The 25,358-nt window shown below is 40.6% G+C and overlaps 1 protein-coding gene across 1 annotated transcript; it reads right to left on the bottom strand.

Moving 5' to 3' along the window:
* Positions 1–10,407: 10,407 nt before the first annotated feature.
* Positions 10,408–23,736, bottom strand: LOC137260166 (scavenger receptor class F member 1-like). Its single transcript, XM_067797860.1, has 5 exons — positions 23,663–23,736; positions 14,336–14,394; positions 13,136–14,131; positions 12,923–13,043; positions 10,408–12,588 (listed from the first exon to the last, which is right to left on the bottom strand). The coding sequence occupies exons 2-5, from the start codon at positions 14,385–14,387 to the stop codon at positions 12,453–12,455; spliced, it is 1,305 nt and encodes a 434-aa protein (XP_067653961.1). The 5' UTR covers positions 14,388–14,394; positions 23,663–23,736; the 3' UTR covers positions 10,408–12,452.
* Between the last annotated feature and the right edge of the window lie 1,622 nt (positions 23,737–25,358).

Below are 25,358 nucleotides of genomic sequence, written 5' to 3'. Positions count from 1 at the left end.
TCACTTGCTACTAACATACAGCCGGTAGTAAGTGTTAATGTGTGACACTTGCGACTAACATACAGCCGGTAGTGAGTGCTTAAGTGTGACACTTGCGACCAACATACAGCCGGTAGTAAGTGTTAATGTGTGTCACTTACGACTAACATACAGCCGGTAGTAAGTGTTAATGTGTGTCACTTGCGACTAACATACAGCCGGTAGTAAGTGTTAATGTGTGACACTTACAACTAACATACAGCCGGTAGTAAGTGTTAATGTGTGTCACTTACGACTAACATACAGTCGGTAGTAAGTGTTAATGTGTGTCACTTACGACTAACATACAGCCTGTAGTAAGTGTTAATGTGTGACACTTGCGACCAACATACAGCCGGTAGTAAGTGTTAATGTGTGACACTTACGACCAACATACAGCCGGTAGTAAGTGTTAATGTGTGACACTTGCGACTAACATACAGCCGGTAGTAAGTGTTAATGTGTGTCACTTGCGACTAACATACAGCCGGTAGTAAGTGTTAATGTGTGACACTTACGACCAACATACAGCCTGTAGTAAGTGTTTATGTGTGTCACTTACGACTAACATACAGCCTGTAATAAGTGTTGATGTGTGTCACTTACGACTAACATACAGCCTGTAATAAGTGTTAATGTGTGACACTTACGACCAACATACAGCCGGTAGTAAGTGTTAATGTGTGTCACTTACGACTAACATACAGCCGGTAGTAAGTGTTAATGTGTGACACGTGCGACCAACATACAGCCGGTGGTAAGTGTTAATGTGTGACACTTACGACTAACATACAGCCGGTAGTAAGTGTTAATGTGTGTCACTTGCGACTAACATACAGCCTGTAGTAAGTGTTAATGTGTGTCACTTACGACTAACATACAGCCGGTAGTAAGTGTTAATGTGTGTCACTTGCGACTAACATACAGCCGGTAGTAAGTGTTGATGTGTGTCACTTACGACTAACATACAGCCGGTAGTAAGTGTTAATGTGTGACACTTGCGACTAACATACAGCCGGTAGTAAGTGTTAATGTGTGTCACTTACGACTAACATACAGCCTGTAGTAAGTGTTGATGTGTGTCACTTATGACCAACATACAGCCGGTAGTAAGTGTTAATGTGTGACACTTACGACCAACATACAGCCTGTAGTAAGTGTTAATGTGTGTCACTTGCGACTAACATACAGCCTGTAATAAGTGTTGATGTATGTCACTTACGACCAACATACAGCCGGTAGTAAGTGTTGTTGTGTGACACTTGCGACTAACATACAGCTGGTAGTAAGTGTTAATGTGTGACACTTACGACTAACATACAGCCGGTAGTAAGTGTTAATGTGTGACACTTGCGACTAACATACAGCCGGTAGTAAGTGTTAATGTGTGTCACTTACGACTAACATACAGCCTGTAGTAAGTGTTAATGTGTGACACTTGCGACCAACATACAGCCGGTAGTAAGTGTTAATGTGTGACACTTACGACCAACATACAGCCGGTAGTAAGTGTTAATGTGTGTCACTTGCGACTAACATACAGCCGGTAGTAAGTGTTAATGTGTGACACTTACGACCAACATACAGCCTGTAGTAAGTGTTTATGTGTGTCACTTACGACTAACATACAGCCTGTAATAAGTGTTGATGTGTGTCACTTACGACCAACATACAGCCGGTAGTAAGTGTTAATGTGTGTCACTTACGACTAAGATACAGCCTGTAATAAGTGTTAATGTGTGACACTTACGACCAACATACAGCCGGTAGTAAGTGTTAATGTGTCACTTACGACTAACATACAGCCGGTAGTAAGTGTTATGTGTGACACGTGCGACCAACATACAACCGGTGGTAAGTGTTAATGTGTGACACTTACGACTAACATACAGCCGGTAGTAAGTGTTGATGTGTGTCACTTGCGACTAACATACAGCCTGTAGTAAGTGTTAATGTGTGTCACTTACGACTAACATACAGCCGGCAGTAAGTGCTAATGTGTGTCACTTGCGACTAACATACAGCCGGTAGTAAGTGTTGATGTGTGTCACTTACGACTAACATACAGCCGGTAGTAAGTGTTAATGTGTGACACTTGCGACTAACATACAGCCGGTAGTAAGTGTTAATGTGTGTCACTTACGACTAACATACAGCCGGTAGTAAGTGTTAATGTGTGTCACTTATGACCAACATACAGCCGGTAGTAAGTGTTAATGTGTGACACTTACGACCAACATACAGCCTGTAGTAAGTGTTAATGTGTGTCACTTGCGACTAACATACAGCCTGTAATAAGTGTTGATGTGTGTCACTTACGACCAACATACAGCCGGTAGTAAGTGTTAATGTGTGACACTTGCGACTAACATACAGCCTGTAATAAGTGTTAATGTGTGACACTTACGACCAACATACAGCCGGTAGTAAGTGTTAATGTGTCACTTACGACTAACATACAGCCGGTAGTAAGTGTTAATGTGTGACACGTGCGACCAACATACAGCCGGTGGTAAGTGTTAATGTGTGACACTTACGACTAACATACAGCCGGTAGTAAGTGTTAATGTGTGACACTTGCGACTAACATACAGCCGGTAGTAAGTGTTAATGTGTGTCACTTACGACTAACATACAGCCTGTAGTAAGTGTTAATGTGTGACACTTGCGACCAACATACAGCCGGTAGTAAGTGTTAATGTGTGACACTTACGACCAACATACAGCCGGTAGTAAGTGTTAATGTGTGTCACTTGCGACTAACATACAGCCGGTAGTAAGTGTTAATGTGTGACACTTACGACCAACATACAGCCTGTAGTAAGTGTTTATGTGTGTCACTTACGACTAACATACAGCCTGTAATAAGTGTTGATGTGTGTCACTTACGACCAACATACAGCCGGTAGTAAGTGTTAATGTGTGTCACTTACGACTAAGATACAGCCTGTAATAAGTGTTAATGTGTGACACTTACGACCAACATACAGCCGGTAGTAAGTGTTAATGTGTCACTTACGACTAACATACAGCCGGTAGTAAGTGTTATGTGTGACACGTGCGACCAACATACAGCCGGTGGTAAGTGTTAATGTGTGACACTTACGACTAACATACAGCCGGTAGTAAGTGTTGATGTGTGTCACTTGCGACTAACATACAGCCTGTAGTAAGTGTTAATGTGTGTCACTTACGACTAACATACAGCCGGCAGTAAGTGCTAATGTGTGTCACTTGCGACTAACATACAGCCGGTAGTAAGTGTTGATGTGTGTCACTTACGACTAACATACAGCCGGTAGTAAGTGTTAATGTGTGACACTTGCGACTAACATACAGCCGGTAGTAAGTGTTAATGTGTGTCACTTACGACTAACATACAGCCGGTAGTAAGTGTTAATGTGTGTCACTTATGACCAACATACAGCCGGTAGTAAGTGTTAATGTGTGACACTTACGACCAACATACAGCCTGTAGTAAGTGTTAATGTGTGTCACTTGCGACTAACATACAGCCTGTAATAAGTGTTGATGTGTGTCACTTACGACCAACATACAGCCGGTAGTAAGTGTTAATGTGTGACACTTGCGACTAACATACAGCCTGTAATAAGTGTTAATGTGTGACACTTACGACCAACATACAGCCGGTAGTAAGTGTTAATGTGTCACTTACGACTAACATACAGCCGGTAGTAAGTGTTAATGTGTGACACGTGCGACCAACATACAGCCGGTGGTAAGTGTTAATGTGTGACACTTACGACTAACATACAGCCGGTAGTAATTGTTGATGTGTGTCACTTGCGACTAACATACAGCCGGTAGTAAGTGTTAATGTGTGTCACTTACGACTAACATACAGCCGGTAGTAAGTGTTAATGTGTGTCACTTGCGACTAACATACAGCCGGTAGTAAGTGTTGATGTGTGTCACTTGCGACTAACATACAGCCTGTAATAAGTGTTGATGTATGTCACTTACGACCAACATACAGCCGGTAGTAAGTGTTGTTGTGTGACACTTGCGACTAACATACAGCTGGTAGTAAGTGTTAATGTGTGACACTTACGACTAACATACAGCCGGTAGTAAGTGTTAATGTGTGACACTTGCGACTAACATACAGCCGGTAGTAAGTGTTAATGTGTGTCACTTACGACTAACATACAGCCTGTAGTAAGTGTTAATGTGTGACACTTGCGACCAACATACAGCCGGTAGTAAGTGTTAATGTGTGACACTTACGACCAACATACAGCCGGTAGTAAGTGTTAATGTGTGTCACTTGCGACTAACATACAGCCGGTAGTAAGTGTTAATGTGTGACACTTACGACCAACATACAGCCTGTAGTAAGTGTTTATGTGTGTCACTTACGACTAACATACAGCCTGTAATAAGTGTTGATGTGTGTCACTTACGACCAACATACAGCCGGTAGTAAGTGTTAATGTGTGTCACTTACGACTAAGATACAGCCTGTAATAAGTGTTAATGTGTGACACTTACGACCAACATACAGCCGGTAGTAAGTGTTAATGTGTCACTTACGACTAACATACAGCCGGTAGTAAGTGTTATGTGTGACACGTGCGACCAACATACAACCGGTGGTAAGTGTTAATGTGTGACACTTACGACTAACATACAGCCGGTAGTAAGTGTTGATGTGTGTCACTTGCGACTAACATACAGCCTGTAGTAAGTGTTAATGTGTGTCACTTACGACTAACATACAGCCGGCAGTAAGTGCTAATGTGTGTCACTTGCGACTAACATACAGCCGGTAGTAAGTGTTGATGTGTGTCACTTACGACTAACATACAGCCGGTAGTAAGTGTTAATGTGTGACACTTGCGACTAACATACAGCCGGTAGTAAGTGTTAATGTGTGTCACTTACGACTAACATACAGCCGGTAGTAAGTGTTAATGTGTGTCACTTATGACCAACATACAGCCGGTAGTAAGTGTTAATGTGTGACACTTACGACCAACATACAGCCTGTAGTAAGTGTTAATGTGTGTCACTTGCGACTAACATACAGCCTGTAATAAGTGTTGATGTGTGTCACTTACGACCAACATACAGCCGGTAGTAAGTGTTAATGTGTGACACTTGCGACTAACATACAGCCTGTAATAAGTGTTAATGTGTGACACTTACGACCAACATACAGCCGGTAGTAAGTGTTAATGTGTCACTTACGACTAACATACAGCCGGTAGTAAGTGTTAATGTGTGACACGTGCGACCAACATACAGCCGGTGGTAAGTGTTAATGTGTGACACTTACGACTAACATACAGCCGGTAGTAAGTGTTAATGTGTGACACTTGCGACTAACATACAGCCGGTAGTAAGTGTTAATGTGTGTCACTTACGACTAACATACAGCCTGTAGTAAGTGTTAATGTGTGACACTTGCGACCAACATACAGCCGGTAGTAAGTGTTAATGTGTGACACTTACGACCAACATACAGCCGGTAGTAAGTGTTAATGTGTGTCACTTGCGACTAACATACAGCCGGTAGTAAGTGTTAATGTGTGACACTTACGACCAACATACAGCCTGTAGTAAGTGTTTATGTGTGTCACTTACGACTAACATACAGCCTGTAATAAGTGTTGATGTGTGTCACTTACGACCAACATACAGCCGGTAGTAAGTGTTAATGTGTGTCACTTACGACTAAGATACAGCCTGTAATAAGTGTTAATGTGTGACACTTACGACCAACATACAGCCGGTAGTAAGTGTTAATGTGTCACTTACGACTAACATACAGCCGGTAGTAAGTGTTATGTGTGACACGTGCGACCAACATACAGCCGGTGGTAAGTGTTAATGTGTGACACTTACGACTAACATACAGCCGGTAGTAAGTGTTGATGTGTGTCACTTGCGACTAACATACAGCCTGTAGTAAGTGTTAATGTGTGTCACTTACGACTAACATACAGCCGGCAGTAAGTGCTAATGTGTGTCACTTGCGACTAACATACAGCCGGTAGTAAGTGTTGATGTGTGTCACTTACGACTAACATACAGCCGGTAGTAAGTGTTAATGTGTGACACTTGCGACTAACATACAGCCGGTAGTAAGTGTTAATGTGTGTCACTTACGACTAACATACAGCCGGTAGTAAGTGTTAATGTGTGTCACTTATGACCAACATACAGCCGGTAGTAAGTGTTAATGTGTGACACTTACGACCAACATACAGCCTGTAGTAAGTGTTAATGTGTGTCACTTGCGACTAACATACAGCCTGTAATAAGTGTTGATGTGTGTCACTTACGACCAACATACAGCCGGTAGTAAGTGTTAATGTGTGACACTTGCGACTAACATACAGCCTGTAATAAGTGTTAATGTGTGACACTTACGACCAACATACAGCCGGTAGTAAGTGTTAATGTGTCACTTACGACTAACATACAGCCGGTAGTAAGTGTTAATGTGTGACACGTGCGACCAACATACAGCCGGTGGTAAGTGTTAATGTGTGACACTTACGACTAACATACAGCCGGTAGTAATTGTTGATGTGTGTCACTTGCGACTAACATACAGCCGGTAGTAAGTGTTAATGTGTGTCACTTACGACTAACATACAGCCGGTAGTAAGTGTTAATGTGTGTCACTTGCGACTAACATACAGCCGGTAGTAAGTGTTGATGTGTGTCACTTACGACTAACATACAGCCGGTAGTAAGTGTTAATGTGTGACACTTGCGACTAACATACAGCCGGTAGTAAGTGTTAATGTGTGTCACTTACGACTAACATACAGCCGGTAGTAAGTGTTGATGTGTGTCACTTACGACTAACATACAGGCTGTAATGAGTGTTAATGTGTTCCACTTACGACCAACATACAGCCTGTAGTAAGTGTTAATGTGTGTCACTTACGACTAACATACAGCCTGTAGTAAGTGTTAATGTGTGACACTTGCGACTAACATACAGCCGGTAGTAAGTGTTAATGTGTGTCACTTATGACCAACATACAGCCGGTAGTAAGTGTTAATGTGTGTCACTTATGACCAACATACAGGCTGTAATAAGTGTTAATGTGTTCCACTTACGACCAACATACAGCCTGTAGTAAGTGTTAATGTGTGTCACTTACGACTAACATACAGCCTGTAGTAAGTGTTAATGTGTGACACTTGCGACTAACATACAGCCGGTAGTAATTGTTGATGTGTGTCACTTGCGACTAACATACAGCCGGTAGTAAGTGTTAATGTGTGTCACTTATGACCAACATACAGCCGGTAGTAAGTGTTAATGTGTGTCACTTACGACTAACATACAGGCTGTAATAAGTGTTAATGTGTTCCACTTACGACCAACATACAGCCTGTAGTAAGTGTTAATGTGTGTCACTTACGACTAACATACAGCCTGTAGTAAGTGTTAATGTGTGACACTTACGACCAACATACAGCCGGTAGTAAGTGTTAATGTGTGTCACTTACGACTAACATACAGCCTGTAATAAGTGTTAATGTGTGTCACTTGCGACTAACATACAGCCGGTAGTAAGTGTTAATTTATGTCATTTACGACAGAGAAGCACTCCTACCCACTGCTGATAATGTCTATTATATACAACCCCCAACAATGTCATTCACTCTTGAGGAATAAATATATATAGTATTACACATTTTAGATAGACACGCGGGATTTGCACTAGCACATCTGTTAGATCAGAAAGAATTACCTGGCTTTGTGTCAAATCATTAGTCGAATGCAGGTAGCCTTCCTCACATCCAAACACAAATCCAAACACGTTAATCCCAGAACGTTCTCCGTGATAGGGACTCCGTGATAGGGACTTTGACCTTGACTTTACCTCTGTCCTCTACTTTACACCTGTTCAAGCAATGCACAAGTCAGCCAGGTGATATAAACACGACAACAAAAGTTCGACTATCAATAACGGTTTCTCATATCTATGCTGGTCACTGTGACCTATGAATTCACAGCTCCCCGTATGAGCAACATGTCAGTACTCATACATACAGACGTACTTCAAGACAGTCTGTCTGTCTGTCTGTCTGTCTGTCTGTCTGTCTGTCTCCTGCAGTAATGAAAATGTGTAACTTTTCTTAAATCAAAGGCTGTCCCATTCACATACCTTTCCCTTATGTGCTGTTGTGCACATGATATGCACATTTGACCCTTTCCCCTGCACTCCCACAGAGAGCAATATCTGCATACCCGATCCCAAGACAGATATCTATCCTCACCTATTTGGTTCTGAAAGCAAGGTATTGAACGTTTCGGTAGCTGCACAGACTTGGATATTGCTGTGTGCAACGCTAACAAACAAACAAACAAATAAACACTTCACATGCACAGACCTCGGTGTGCAGCGTTGAACAACAGACAGATACCTTACATAAACAAGCCGCTGAGTGCAGGGTAACCAACAAACACTAGGTTCCATGTACAACCGCTAAACATGTAGCTAGTTACTAACGCACACATTTAATTATCTAAGTATTTTATCTCTTGGTCATAAAAATACAAACTGATTGTGACCTGTGAAGGTCCGAGGTAAGATAGGCAACCCATGTTTTCCATAAAACTCTCTGCATGTCGTCAGAGGTGACTAACGGAATCGGGTGATCAGGTTCGCTGACTTGGTTGACCTAGGGCACCGGTTCCCAACTGTGCAGATGGGTGCTCATGCTGTTGATCACTGTATATTTTCCAGGCTCGAATATTTACAGACTGCCGCCATATAGCTAGAGTACTGCTGAGTGCGGCGTTAAACTAAACTCACTCACTCATTAACTGATTGTCATTACGTGTTGATGTTCTGACTGATGTCTATATGACCCGTGGCCTACCTGAGCAAAAGGTCTTCCAAAGAAAGCTTCCCCACTGAGCAGAAAAACGCAGATAAGCCCACATTAATCGTGGAAAAAAGCACAATAAACATATTACCTCGCTCGTGAAAGAGTAAATGCGGCAACGAAAAACTGCGAAACTGCAACATGTTAACGTCAGTGAACTTTAACCTCTACTCCGCATGCATATTGTCATCCGTGCTGCTGTCAAATTTCCGAGCAATCGCGCGTCGTATCGAGTTGAAAATGTATTGAACATGTCAAAATATCCAGTGTCAATCATTTCATACGAATGGATAGTAAACTAATCAGGTATGCAGACAAACATGACGATACTTTGAATAGAATGCAACTTTTATTCAAACTGTAAAATGGCAACAAGCAGTCGAAACATCCTCTTCCATGTGCGCATGCGCTAAATTGAAGTTGCGGGCTTTCTTTCTCCAATTTTAGTGATTTTTTTACTGTTTCATTATCGAGGTAATATGTATAGGTTATTTCTATGATTAATGTTGGTGCTTTTTTCTACACAGCGGGAAAGCTTTTTTGGTAGGCTTATACACGTACAAGGTTTGCAAACAATCGAGGCAGAAAAGCCAAACTCTGATATCTTTCAAGACCCAAAGTAATGAAATGATAGGGTCTGACCACCCGGTGTCTATTAGACACCGCCGGCACAGGTTCCTTATAACCAGGAAAAAATTCACATTAATCTGGGTTCCTTTACTTAAAACTGGCTCAGGATCGCTGCAGCGCTACGATCATCACAGGTTCTAATACCACGTTGGGACATATGACCACAGACACAAAGCGCCTTTAGCTGTAGGGCTATGTAAATGTTAAAATATGGGAGATACGATCATCACTTTGTAAGACGGAACCCTGGTATAGAAGAGGCAGAAATTCCCATGTGCTTCTGCGCCTCCGTGGTTTCCCGGTGCCGTTAAAGGACGGGAATCTGGGAGCTGAAGGCCTGCTTCCATACCCTGACTATGACTTTGGAAACGGCCATATCCACCCAACATCTGTGAATGAAACTTGTTTTGCACGAGTTCGTTCAACATTTGACAGCTGTGTTAAAATACTGAAACAGACTTAAATAATCTGTCACGTTCATTTCAATTTACAATGTGATCTGCAAAAAGGATCCATGGACAAAATCTGATGGAACAAAAACACAAAGGTTTTCCCTGCCATCCATTGTAGTGTATCATGTGTGTATTCTCGATAGTGCCAGTACAATACCCATAAGGGAGAGCTGTGGGGTAGCTTAGTGAATAAAGCGTTTGCACGCCACGCCGAAGATCGATTCGATTCCCTATATTGGTACAATGTGTGACGCCCATTTTCGGAGTCCTCCGCAGTGATGTTGCTGAAATGTTGCTGAAGGTGGCGTAAAGTTAAACTCACTCACTCATACACAGCTGGTTTAACATTATCTATGTGACAATCAATGTTAGGTCGAGATCACAGATGTTCAAACCGAAAACACCGAAAATCAAAATAAACAAAGTCTTTTTTCTAAATTATATTGCCTAATGTTTATTGTTATTATTATGAATTATTATATGTATCTAATGTTTTGAGATATGGCAAATAAGGTACAGGTCCGAAATCTTGAGTTCACTAACTAAAGCGGGGACATAATGGTTTGTTGTTTTCTGCCGCACTGATCAGTATTCCAGCTATGGGTGGTATAATGTCACTGGACTCTTCTAAAGGTTGTTCTATTTACAAGGTGGGAAGCGATCAGTTGACTTTCATTCACCTGTGTATATTATTTGATCGGAACGAATCCACAAACACGGGTGTGACATCAATAAAAACATTATCTGACGGAACTGACTGGGATTCGAACAAAAGGTACCAGGATCCTGATACTGTAAAGGGTGCAACTCATCTAAGTACATTTATATAATGGTGTGTAGATAAAGGAAGTTGATGAATATCATTCAGCAGACATGAGCCAATGAGCCAACCAAACTTACTCCAGCATGTATTAAGTTCAGTTGTATTAAGAACCAAAGCAAGGATTGCATAGACTGCCTGCAGAAACATTATCTCTTGTCCCAAGTCCTTCACCTCTATATCATACTGTACACCGTCCTACAGAAACACTATCTCTGAATCCAAGTCCTTCACCTCTATATCATACTGTACACGGTCCTACAGAAACACTATCTCTGAATTCAAGTCCTTCACCTCTATATCATACTGTACACGGTCCTACAGAAACACTATCCCTGGTTCCAAGTCCTTCACATCTATATCATACTGTACACGGTCCTACAGAAAAACTATCTCTGAATCCAAGTCCTTCACATCTATATCATACTGTACACGGTCCTACAGAAACACTATCCCTGGTCCCAAGTCCTTCACATCTATATCATACTGTACACGGTCCTACAGAAACACTATCTCTGAATCCAAGTCCTTCACCTCTATATCATACTGTACACGGTCCTACAGAAACACTATCCCTGGTTCCAAGTCATTCACCTCAATATCATACTGTACACGGTCCTACAGAAACACCATCTCTGAATCCAAGTCCTTCACCTCAATATCATACTGTACACAGTCCTACAGAAACACTATCCCTGGTTTCAAGTTATTCACATCTATATCATACAGTACACGGTCCTACGGAAACACTATCTCTGGTTCCAAGTCCTTCACATCTACATCATACTGTACACGGTCCTACAGAAACACTATCCCTGGTTCCTGGTTCCAAGTCCTTCACCTCCATATCATACTGTACACGGTCCTACAGAAACACTATCTCTGAATCCAAGTCCGTCACCTCTATATCATACTGTACGCGGTCCTACAGAAACACTATCCCTGGTTCCAAGTTATTCACATCTATATCATACAGTACACGGTCCTACAGAAACACTATCTCTGGTTCCAAGTCCTTCACCTCTATATCATACTGTACACGGTCCTACAGAAACACTACCTCTGAATCCAAGTCCTTCACCTCTATATCATACTGTACACGGTCCTACAGAAACACTATCACTGGTTCCTGGTTCCAAGTCCTTCACCTTAATATCATACTGTACATGGTCCTACAGAAACACTATCCCTGGTTCCAAGTCCTTCACATCTATATCATACCGTACACGGTCCTACGGAAACACTATCTCTGGTTCCAAGTCCTTCACCTCTATATCATACTGTACACGGTCCTACAGAAACACTATCCCTGGTTCCAAGTCTTTCAGATCTATATCATACTGTACACGGTCCTACAGAAACACTATCTCTGGTTCCAAGTCCTTCACCTCTATATCATGCTGTACACGGTCCTACAGAAACACTATCCCTAGTTCCAAGTTATTCACATCTATGTCATACTGTACACGGTCCCACAGAAACACTATCTCTGGTTCCAAGTCCTTCACATCTATGTCATACTGTACACAGTCCTACAGAAACACTATCCCTGGTTCCAAGTCCTTCACATCTATATCATACTGTACACAGTCCTACAGAAACACTATCCCTGGTTCCAAGTCCTTCACATCTATGTCATGCTGTACACGGTCCTACAGAAACACTATCTCTGGACCCATGTCCTTCACGTTAATTTCATGGTATATCTTGTCTGACGTCTGACCAGTGCCCAGTGTGTCCATCTCCATCTCCTGCGGATAGTCCAGCTCTCCCTCCCGGGAACTTTTTCTGAAGAAGAAAAGTAGACCGTGAGTACAGACTGACTTACTGTTACGAGTGTCTGTGCCACCTCACCATCAACTATAGCGTCATTAATAAAATTATGCTAATGAAACTAAGTTGTCAAAAATATGCAGGGTAGTAGCTACGTCACCAGCAATTATAGTGTCATGAATACATACAGTTTCTGCATAATCCGGAAACTATACTATCAGTAGCTGTTGGCTGCAGGTATGCATGATGCAACTGTACTCGTTCCGGCTCTGTCAACCCCATGCATCACTGTCGGTTTCAGAGCCGATACTAAACGGGTATCAGCAGATCATCTGTTATATCTATTCACCTTGGCATCTTTATCATCCCCACAGGTCCACGGCAACACATCCAGGCCACCAGAACAGCACCAACCACCACAAGCAGTATGGACGTCGACAGGGTAGCTATTTGTATACGGCGTAAGGCTTCTGTAAAACATAAGAACATACTCAGATTCGTGTTTTCTACACTATACTTAGGCATTACACTGAACTGAAGAATAATTACTTGCTGTAATTACCATGGTTACAGTGTTCCAGTCTCAGGCATTCCTCTATGGAACAGTTGGATGAGCAGGTTGAGTCACATCTTCCACCAGTCAGCTGACAGCCATTGGTGCACGTGCCAGTCTTCTGATCACAGACACCATCGAAGCAGACTTCACACGTGAGATGACAGAGGTCACCATAGAATCCATTTACACACCCATCTGTACACGACCCGTTGTCTGACTGACACTTGTGATGGAGGCAGTTGGCAGGGCAAGGTTTACAGTCCCTGTCGAAATATCCAGATACACACCCATCGACACAGTCACCTGTGGAGCTACATCGTAGATTGCTACACTTCGGACTGCACGGAAAAGAGCACTGTCGGCCATGCCATCCCTCGTCACACCCATGGATACAATCTCCACTGTACCTGTGACAGTCAAGAACTCCAGTGTTTGGCGTCAGTAGAGGCTTTGCAGTAGAGATGTTGGGGTCTGGTCCACAATTGTCACTGCACGTCGTGTCACAGAACACGCCATAAAATCCAGGAAGACATCCCTCTGTACATCCATGTTCACATGATCCCAGGCAGTGATCACACGAATACACACAGTTTGGACCAAAGTAGCCAGGGTGACAATCTCTACACGATCCTGTGGTCCTGTTGCACGACTTACATCGACTGGAACATGACTTACAGCCAGTCCCATAGTAGGAGTCTACACATCCAGACACACAGGATGAGCCCAGCTGACAATATCCTCCATCACAACCACCTGGACATGGCGTACAGTTACCATATGGACTGGCACAGGGTATGTTGCACCCAGGTCCCTGATAACCTGGCACACAACCGTCAGTACAATCACCTATGCCAGAGGCTGACAACCGACATGAGTGGTTTCTGCATGTCTTGCTGCAGACCGACCTACATTTCCGATCAAAATACCCAGTGTCACAGTCTGTGAGGCAATATCCACTTCTGTCACACTGGGAACAATGCTGGTTGTCCTTGCACTGGTCGCCTGAAATGACCAGAAAAGGGCATGCTTTCTTCATTGTGACGAGTAAGCAATCTGGATGCTGCTAATTATTCAACATGTATTAATTGCCTGATCATCTAACCGTTGCTTGTAATACGGCACACTACGTTGAGATGTTATTGCGTGTTATGTGGCATAAACTGACAGCCTGTATTATGTGAATTCGAAACTCTTTTGGTGTTTTACCTTCAGCAGAAGCAGCTAAAGATGCAGCCCACAGAATCAGCAACACCTGCATGGTTGTCCTGGAAGGAAATGAATAACCGTGAACCACCCTATACAGTATCAAAGATACATTTGTCGTAGGGTGTCAGTAAAGAACACAAATATCACTTGCTTAGTGTTCACGTTACCCATGTTCTTGAAAAGCAGAGGGACACTCAGCTACGAGAGTAATATTTAAGCAAAAGACATTGCGTATTGAACATGTAAGGTAATATCAGCCCGGAGTTGACAAAGTCTCATTGAGTTTAGTCATAGCACCTAGTTGCGGGTACAGCAACGTGCAGTGGACCTGGACAAAGTACTGTGGTTATGAGTCCCAGTCCACCCAGCTGTGAATGGATGGGAACGATACACTGATTCGGTGTGCCTAATGGCAGCAAGAGTATGATCCCCAAGGAGTTGAGAATGATAATACGACGTACCGTTGAGGTTGACATGCAATGATCGAGGGAAAAACAAATCACTTTTAGCAACTCAGGTGGGTATCTGCGCTATATAAATGTTAGTGTGAAAACTTACACAAACGCACATATACAAACACACCCTCTCCCATAAACACACACAGACACACACACACACACACACACACACACACACACAGAGACACACACACACACACACACACACACACTCATACACAAATTAATGTTACGAGTATGTATTTTCTGTATATTTTGTTATTAATTATATGATAATTATTATTGGGTCACAACGTTTAGTGTTTTGAATACTAATTATGATGGGTCCCATTTCGTATAATAGATAGTCAACAGTTTTAGGATTTTTGACAGCAAGTTTTCCGGAAATTATCTGCCCTTGAGTTTCTATTTTTACTTCCGGGACTTTATTCTAGATCTCTCTACGGTGTTGGCGATGGCCGTGAGTGCTTGAACCTTCGGGAAATTACTGCTGGATATCTGCGCTATATAAATGTTAGTATGAAAACTTGCACAAACGCACACATACAAACACACCCTCTCTCATACAAACACACACACATACACACACACACACACACACACACACACACACATACACACTCATACACAAACTAATGTTACGAGTGTGTATTTTCTGTATATTTTGTTATTAATTAAGTGATAATTATAAGGCTGGTTGTCGTGTTGGGATGGGACATACAGAGTTTAAGTGGAGGATATATCATCTGCATCCGTCAACACCTGATCATTAACTGCTGCTAGACCTCTCGCTGTGTTACATTCTGCATAACTTTTTCTCTCGCACTAAGACTTTGCTGTATATATTGTGATCGATTGCCTTAGACTTGTGTCCCACTTGAAATCGATATTGTGAAATTGAATTGTGATTTCCTATAACTTGCTCTCTTTGCTAAATAATACAATATTTTAAACTTGTATTTGTTCTGTTTAGCTTGATCAAGGTTGATTTCTCACATTGTTTATTTATTTTTAACCGTAACACTAAAAACACATACACAAACTACAAACACACATACACACAGAAATACAAACGCACGCAAACACAAGTACTCCTAAACACACACACAAACGCACGCACAACATACATAAAAGCGCTCTCTCTCTCTCTCTCTCTCTCTCTCTCTCTCTCTCTCTCTCTCTCTCTCTCTCTCTCTCTCTCTATCTCTCTCTTTCTCTCTCTCTCTCTCACACACACACACACACACACACACATATCCTGAACGTCAGGTTACAAGACCTCAGATAGCCTGCCTACAAGATCCAGTCGTGTCTACAATTCATGGGATACATATGCTTAAAAATAATTTAATGTTTTAACGACAGCAATTCACTTTTTTCCCACTTAGTATATAGTGTATGTAAATACAACGGTATCACATCTGACTATGATGCCTTGTCACATCTGACTATGATGTCTTGTCACATCTGACTGTGATGTCTTGTCACATCTGACTGTAATGTCTTGTCACATCTGACTGTGATGTCTTGCAGAATCAGTACACAGCTTGTGTGGTCAACATTGTTATTTCAAGGTTTTTTGTTTTCTCCTGACAAGGAACATGAAACCTCACAGCTGTGTGATTATCGCATAAATAATACACATTTCCTGAAGAAATGTTCAGCATTTTAAAAAAAAACCCATCTACGTGCAAAGAGTCAAGTATGCAAAACTGTAAACAACACAATTTTCAGTCTTCTAGTGGGAGTTTGGGGCTGAAGTAGTCTAGTGGTGACAGCTTTGGTTCTTCACGGGCCCGTGAAGGAAGGTCCCGGGATAGAATATGCCTTCAGCAACCCATGCTTGCCATTAAAGGCGACTATGCTTGTCGTAAGAGGCGACTAACGGGATCGGGTGGTCAGGCTAGCTGACTTGGTTGACACATGTCATCGGTTCCCCATTGCGCAGATAGATACTCATGATGTTGATCACTGGATTGTCTGGTCCAGACTCGATTATCAACAGACCGCCACCATATAGCTGGAATATTGCTGAGTGTGGGGTAAAACTAAACTCACTAACTCACTCACTTGAAGACTCGAGTTTGATTCCCTACATGCATGAAGGCAATTCCTTGTGTCCCCTATCGTGATGTTGCTGGGATATTGACACCTTTGGCGATTCCTGGTCTGTGACAACTGGACCCAAAAATAGTAAACTTAACACAAGTTGAACATGATATTGCTTTAGTCATATTATAGTGGTTTGTCAACTCTTGTTGGACAACTTCAAGACTCAATTGTCTTTGTATGAAGTATGATTTAAAATGCTCTTTTATCGTCAGAGTTATATCATTAAAAAGGGTCATTGTTTTTAGCAGGAAATCCCAAAATAACACTTATTTCTTGAAAGAAATTCTAGTTTCTGCGACATTGTTTATCCAATGTTGAATATCAGTCCATAACTTGACATGTTTCCAATGCCAAAACAAGTGTACTGGGGCCGCCGTACATGAGTACTATCTGTACTGGGGCCGCCGTACATGAGTACTATCTGTACTGGGGCCGCCGTACATGAGTACTATCTGTAGTGGGGCCGCCGTACATGAGTACTATCTGTAGTGGGGCCGCCGTACATGAGTACTATCTGTAGTGGGGCCGCCGTACATGAGTACTATCTGTACTGGGGCCGCCGTACATGAGTACTATCTGTACTGGGGCCGCCGTACATGAGTACTATCTGTACTGGGGCCGCCGTACATGAGTACTATCTGTACTGGGGCCGCCGTACATGAGTACTATCTGTACTGGGGCCGCCGTACATGAGTACTATCTGTAGTGGGGCCGCCGTACATGAGTACTATCTGTACTGGGGCCGCCGTACATGAGTACTATCTGTACTGGGGCCGCCGTACATGAGTACTATCTGTAGTACTTTATCAACTTTATTCCCGCTTCATACCATTTCCTAAAGAATTTGTTATTATTGTTTATTTTTACGTTATCATGTGTCATATATACTGTGAATAAATATCTGATCGGGTTTTCCCAACTTTACCAAGGTACACACTCCACGCAAGAAGCATGTCTATCAAAAAAAATATTACTAATTTTTGATAACACATAATCTTTAATATACACTGCTACTGGGTATGACATTTCACTCATAGAGTGAAGTAACATAACTATTTTGGAAAGTTAAAAGTCTTTGACTCAAGAATGTTTTTGAACATATATATAATCTATTATACTGGAAACTTTAATACTGGAATACTGCAAATATTTCTATCCCTTTAACCTTGTCTTGTTTATCATTCCATATAAATTGGAATCATTGTGCCTGAAAGTTATTAATAATTGCATTTGCTGGCGTTGGTACCGATGCAAAAAGATGACTAAGTTTTGGTATCAAAAGGGATGTTATTATAGTATTTCTTCCCACAGGTGTTAAAGTTCTACACTTCCATAATCTCATTAAGTTATCTTTGTCTTTAAATTTGTCATGATAATTATCAGTTATTATATTTTCTGAAGATACATCGAAGTGATTACCTAGCAGTTTAAAGGATTCCGTCCAAACCGCTTTGAAATTTTGTATATTTTCTGTCTACTACGTCGTTTTAGCCAATCCAAATCAGTTTTTTTCTTATCGATATTAAGTTTGAATCCCGAGAACCTATCGAAAAAGGGTGAGAGTATTCATAATTGCGATTTTAGGTTTATATTCTCTAGGTAGACCTTGATACTTGATAACTGACCGAGAGTCATTTCTGTAACCATATAGCTAATTGATTTTACTGATGTCGCGGCAAAAGAATTTGAAAATATCAGCAGTGAATCCGTTAGCTCCGGGGATTTTTTTTCATTTTTCATACTCTTCAGAGCATTTAGTAGTTCTTAACATAATTGTTTTGCAGAGCGATATTTCCCATTATAGTTGATCTGAAATTGTATACGCAGTGTTTTACATTGTTCTAATGTTTCTGTTGTTGTGTTTTAACTAATGTTACATAAATGTCACTTTAAAGAGAATTGTTAAGTTTCCAGAAACTTTTTCCTTTTTGAATTCCATTTAATTGAATATTAATTAATTTAGAGTGAGTGAGGGGGTGGCTGGCGCCATGTATATCTTCTTTCTTCAGCGTTACATAACCTCCACGGATCTTTCAAATCATAATATTCAATTCAGTCCGGTATTCACTCTCTAGCTTTGGGGTTGTTTACATTTATATAGTTGTACTGATTGAGTAAGGGATTTAAGATTAAGTTCCAATCCCCACAGAGAATGAAATAATCTGCTTCAGATTCCTCCATAACTTTAGCAAGTTCTTCAGAAAAATGTGGTTTGAGAACAATTGGACCATAAATATTTATAAGTGAATGACAATGCTTATCTGTTTCCTAATCTAATGCTTTGTAATTACCAGTATGTTCAAAATACTCCTTTTAACATTAAATTCAAAATTATTGTTAAAGAAAAATTGATGTTTTTTCAATTGCTTCTTTCCCTTGATAAGATGTACGTCTTGTAAGCAATAGATGGACGCTTTTTCCCTTTTAAGAAAGCGAAATATCTGTTTTCTTTTGAAGTTGTCATTTATGCCCGTACAATCCATAAATACAGTTCTAAACCCCATGGGTATAATTGCCATTTAGTAATCTGCCCTGCATAAGAATAGACACTGATATGTGACTGGTAGTGACATGTTTAGAAACGGATATGCTGAAGATTTTACTCCTTCCAGGGAACATTCTCCGATCATCGAAACTGTCAGTACATTCCCCGATCATCGAAACTGTCAGTACATTGTGGAATAATTTAACAAACTCAAAGACACATATAAATACGCAAACTAAGAATGCAGTTGTCACAAAATATTACGATGTACTTCTGACAACATTTCCCATACACTATAGTAGTGGTGAACGTACCAGAGGTTGAGCTACGACTATATATTTATATAAAGGAATACTATTCATAAATGTAATGGAAAAGAGGAAAATTAAAACTGCAGTCAATGTATCCACTCGATGTTAAATCCAACAGTGGTTGACGGCATGATCGTTGGCAGGTGCTGAACGTGGAATTAACAGCACCACGTTCGTTTCGTAATCCCAAAAACGCTATTCATCTGTGCGTGTACAAGACAGCTCAATCAGGAAACATAATGAGATAGTTTAAGGGTATGTTGCTGTGGGAGAGGCGGAGTGGGGTAACGGAAAATCCACTGTGTTTATGACGTCACATGGGTGACCTTTGTATGACCTAATCGAGTTCGAGTTTTATCTTTGTCAAACAAACTGAATGATGTATAGAATTGTATGTATTAGAATAAACTTTTGAATTTGATTTTATTCACTTCCAAAGCAGCAAAGACAAGGGTTCGATTCCGTACATGGGTGAAGCCCAGATCTGGTGTTATTTCTGGAATTCTGCTACAAGAGGCCTCTATATTCTGTCAGTCATTGAGTTCAAACATCTGTGAAAATCATAGCCACCAAAAATGAGTTAACAACATACGTATCACGTGACGTCAAATAAGTTATAGTGTGTATATATATATATATATATATATATATATGTGTGTGTGTGTGTGTGTGTGTGTGTGTGTGTGTGTGTGTGTGTGTGTGTGTGTGTGTGTGTGTGTGTGTGTGTGTGTGTGTGTGTGTATTCAAGGAAATAGAAATATAATGTTTGTTTTATGTTAATTTTATAGTTTGAGAGCAATGAAAGTTCAATTTTAACATTTTGAGCAAAAATACTGGAAAGTTGTACAGGAGAAGAAATGTAAGTTTGTTTTCTTATTCAGTAATACAATTACAACATATATGACAAATACTAAACCATTTGATCACTGTCCAGCTACGTGTACAACCATTTGACTCTTCACCCTAATTAAGATCTTCAGTGACCACCAGCCCTCAAGTGCTCCACTTCCTGTCAGACAATTCTCTCACGGAAGCTGACAACATTCACTGCAGGCTGTCCGCCATCACGTTCACAGTTATCTACAGACATTTCATGTGCATGGGTAAAGTCTGATACTGAAACTACAATAATTCAATTTCAGGTCAACTTTAACCAGCCAGCCAGGAAGCTACACACCTGAAGCTACACACATAAACCCCAGACCCGCACCTAATATAACCTTCTCGAACATATCTGTAAAATTCAAGTCACTGCGATAAACATCACAGTATTAAATTCTCAAAATTGTGGTCAATTTGGATGGCTGGGTGGAGGTGCGTTTAAGAAACATAAATATTTCACATTATTCCATCCCATCACAATTGTCACATATTTGTTCATTACTGTCAGGCTCGATGAGACAACGATTTCTGCTTTTAGTAGCAGAAGTGCATAGACAGCCACCCATTCATGCACTCCATTAAGGCATGGGTTTTCTGACGGTAACAGTCGTTTATTGGTCACAAATATGGAAAATATATACTCAGAACTTTAATGTTGTCCCATGTACCGAATAACGAGTGATAAAAAATCTATTTTAAACAACCTAGTGATACTCGCCCTTTGATTTAACAAAATGCACTCTGATATTTCACAGCTTTTGACCTAATGCACAGCAGCTAATTATCCCTAATACTAACATTGTTATATTGATTCTATAAGATTCAATAAAGGATTTTGCTGTGTGAACTCTCCAGTCGGAAATTAATGCCTCTCATAAAAGAATTGAATAGATAATCCAGAATTGAAAACATGATTTGCGAATGGACCACGAATACTGGCTTGGTGGAGTCATGGTTCCTCACTTCCCACACCTAGAAATGAAGTCGGGTATTAATTTGATCACACATTTGTGTGATCATGTGATCAAGCAAAAGCAGCAGATATTACTGTCACTGACCACAGAGGTCAACTCCAAGGACACACATCTGGGCAGGAAGGAAATTCATCTACAAAGGGGCTTTCAAAACTCCAAACAGATTAGGTCACGCAAAGGTCACACACACGTGTCGAAATCAAAACAAAATGGCGGATTTTCAGGGCTTCGAAATTTTAGAGTTGAGTATATTGTTATGAGTGAAAGCAGAGTAATAAAATTGTCGCCATAAGTTTTTAGTTGTTTGTGTGAATGACAATATTTGAACATGAGTTATCTCCCTTTATGACCGTTACCGGAAAAAAATCATGGCGAAACGTTTTGCGTCCTATTCTGCCAAAGATTGAAAGTTGGTCTTAAAGGATAAGCTAAATAAATAGATCTTTAGGGTTTTTAATTTGGCATGCGGTGTTTTGAAATGGTGTACGAGACTGTACAGGCTGCGCGTGAGAAAACACGGAATTTACGAGGGTCTTACAGTCCCACAGACCCTTTCAATGTCTAATAATAATGTAATACATGCTTGACATGCAAACCGGCTTTTTTATCAACACAAATATCTACATTCTACGAAGATATAAGAAGCAACAGATCTGATCCACATTAAGCCCAGATTTAGCTCGCTCCATACCGAAACATAAGTCTCATCAACCTAGTCAGACAATGACCTACTTTTCAGCCCATCCGAATTTTCTCGTGTGAATGTGAAAATAGACAGCACAAACAGCTCTGGTTAAATTGAATTCCAATTCTTTGTTTCATAAGGAAATGGTATTTACAAATGAATTTTTATTTTAAACTTTCTGTACTTCATGTCGAGATTCAGACAGCATACCCTAACTAAGGAATCACAGACTGCCCCTGTTTAATGAGGTCGTAAAATGATTCATAATGCATCTCGCTCATTGGTAAAACGTGGGGTGGGTTTTTTGCGCTTATTCAGTGTAGTACTGTAACGTTCAATGACGTTACTGTAATATTAGTCCCGGACCAGACCGCCACACTTTTCTATCGGCAGAGTCTAGTTTTAAGATTTCCACTATTTCCAGGTTTCCGTTTGACAGAGATCTCTGTACGACAGAGCAGACTGTACGACGCTGTATAGGTTGCTAATTATTAACTAACATTCATGTTCTTGTGTCCTTCTTAAACAAATTGCACTGGTGACGGAAGAAAACTTTTACATAAAAGGTAATAAACGTAATTTTTCAAGAAAATGTTTACATTACAGCAGTGATAGAAGCTAACCCTTCCGACAGACCATTCGGACCAGTAGACAAAAAAAAAAGAAACTACGGGCCAAATCTATTTTCTGCTGAATCAGTTAATAAATGATACAGTAAAAAGCTGACCAGTGAAATCCGCTCATATAAGCCGAGTATATGAGCATCTGTAAGATTTTAAAGTAAAAACTGTTGATCAAACAAACTTGTTTGATTGTTATTTCAAACTGTTCAAATGAAGTGTCAACATATGTTTCTCTCGAGGGTAATGCCGTCTGATGTACACCTCATTATAACAGCGTTAAACGAGTGGATTTCCAGAGGTGTCCATTTTGACTTAATATCGGCATGATCTGATTGATTGTTTGGTTTCTTGTTTAACGCCGCATTAAGCAATGTTCAAGCTGTATGGCTGTAGTCCGTACATAATCAAGTCCCGAAAAAACGATCCGGTGATCAATAACATAAGCATCTGTTTACGGAACTGGAATACGATGACATGTGTCAACCAAGTCAGCGAGCCTGACCACCCGATCCCGTTAGTCGCCCCTTACGACAATGAGAGTCGCCTTTTATGGCAAGCATGGGTTCCAGTAGGCCTGTTCTACCCCGGGACCTTCACGGGGTGCGAGAACTCCAGTATGTGCTATGTGCATGGTTATAATAATCCGGATCTGCACGCGTCTATTTTGATAAAAAATGCGCCATAGTAAAATATTATGCCTACATAAAGACCAATGGTTAAGAGGAAGTTTACATAGAGATCAACGTTTCAGTAGTAGTATCAACTATATTCGTAGTCGGAAAATTGGGAAAACCTACCTCTCGAGAAGAAACGCCCAGATGGTCTTGATGAGGCGTGCGTGCTCAGCTGTCTCCAACAAACCAGAATGTCGGACTGCATCTAGGGACGAGGTTAAACACTGAAACCTGATGATGAATTCGTCCAAAAATATTTTCAGGAAATTATTTTGGTGGGTTTTGCTTGAACTTTCTCCTTTAACCTATATCCTGCACTGCATCACGATATTTTGTACAGTCATGTTCTGCTTTCATTTTCCTGAAAGTTAATATGCATTTTTTAAAATATAGTGAGTGAGTGAGTGAGTGAGTGAGTTTAGTTTTACGCCGCACTCAGCAATATTCCAACCAAACACAACCGCGAGGCAAATATGCCAGGGTTTGTTTTGGTAATTAACAAACCGACTATGTTCTTAGTTTAACAAGAGAGTGAGTTTAGTTTTACGCCGCACTCAGCAATATTCCAGCCATATGGCGGCGGTCTATAAATAATCGAGTCTGAACCAGACAATGCAGTGATCAACAACAGGAGCATTGATCTGCGCAATTGGGAACCGATGACATGTGTCAACCAAGTCAACGAGTATATATATATACAAGATAGTCCTATAGTATCTCTTCGCGGAGCTCTTTGAAATTGTATCGCGACACAATCTGTTATCTTTTGAGGGATATACTACTCACATATAATGAGGCAACAATACATGTTTTCCGTAAGATGTAAGATAAAAGTTTGAGTTGTTCAACAATATCCTTATTCACAACCGACACTTTCAATGCGACTGTCAGTATAAAGAGGAAACGAGTAGAAGTAGTTGTAGTAAGGGCATCAGTAGTAGTAGTAGTAGTAGTAGTAGTAGTAGTAGTAGTAGTAGTAGTAGTAGTAGTAGTAGTAGTGACGAGAACGATTAATTATAAAATACAAATGAATAAGCACATACATTGTAAAACCCTGTCAACGAAGGGCAGTAAAACTAACTAGAATATCACAGGTTGGAAGGTAAAACTAGTGAATATACCTAAAACAATGTATCTGTAGAGGACAGTACAATATAAAGATGAGCTATAGGTTGCCAACAAATGAAAGTAGATTACCATACTAAGGACCATGGGGACTTACAGTACATTTGCTTCCTGCATTGACCCTAGTGGGATTTACATCATTTCTTCAGCTGTTAGCAATTTAGACAAATCTAGCCATAAAGTAAAAGAACACTTATTCTACTATTAAAAACCTGGAAAACTGAAATTTACTTCAAATGTTTTGGGACTTAAGTACCCTCTCAGGAAGACAATTATTTTACAGTACTTCAACCAACTTTGTGAATACAGCCACTAACGATTTAAGTTACTAATTTAATCTTCCAATTATAAAATTTATATATATTTACAATTCAGTTAATCTAATTCCTTTAAAAATGCAATAATTAAATGAGGACTAATATTGTTAAAGAGATCCTTCATAGTTCGTGAATTAAAATATTGGTTATTGGGCATTCCTTGTGATGGAATACTCAACACAGTCAAACAAAATGCTTGACTGTGATTCTTTGGAACGGAGGATCCTCACCTGTCAAAAGGTATTCATAAGTATATCTCGTACGGCCAATGCGACATCGCCGCAAAATTACCTCAAATCTGGACTGACAACCCAAGTGGGTATAACCAATATAAGGTTTTACTGCATGTAATTTATTTACACCCACTTGGGTGTCCC

This window comes from Haliotis asinina, chromosome 13 (assembly GCF_037392515.1).
Source record: "Haliotis asinina isolate JCU_RB_2024 chromosome 13, JCU_Hal_asi_v2, whole genome shotgun sequence".
NCBI lineage: Eukaryota > Metazoa > Mollusca > Gastropoda > Lepetellida > Haliotidae > Haliotis > Haliotis asinina.
This window is presented reverse-complemented; position numbering and strand designations above follow the sequence as displayed.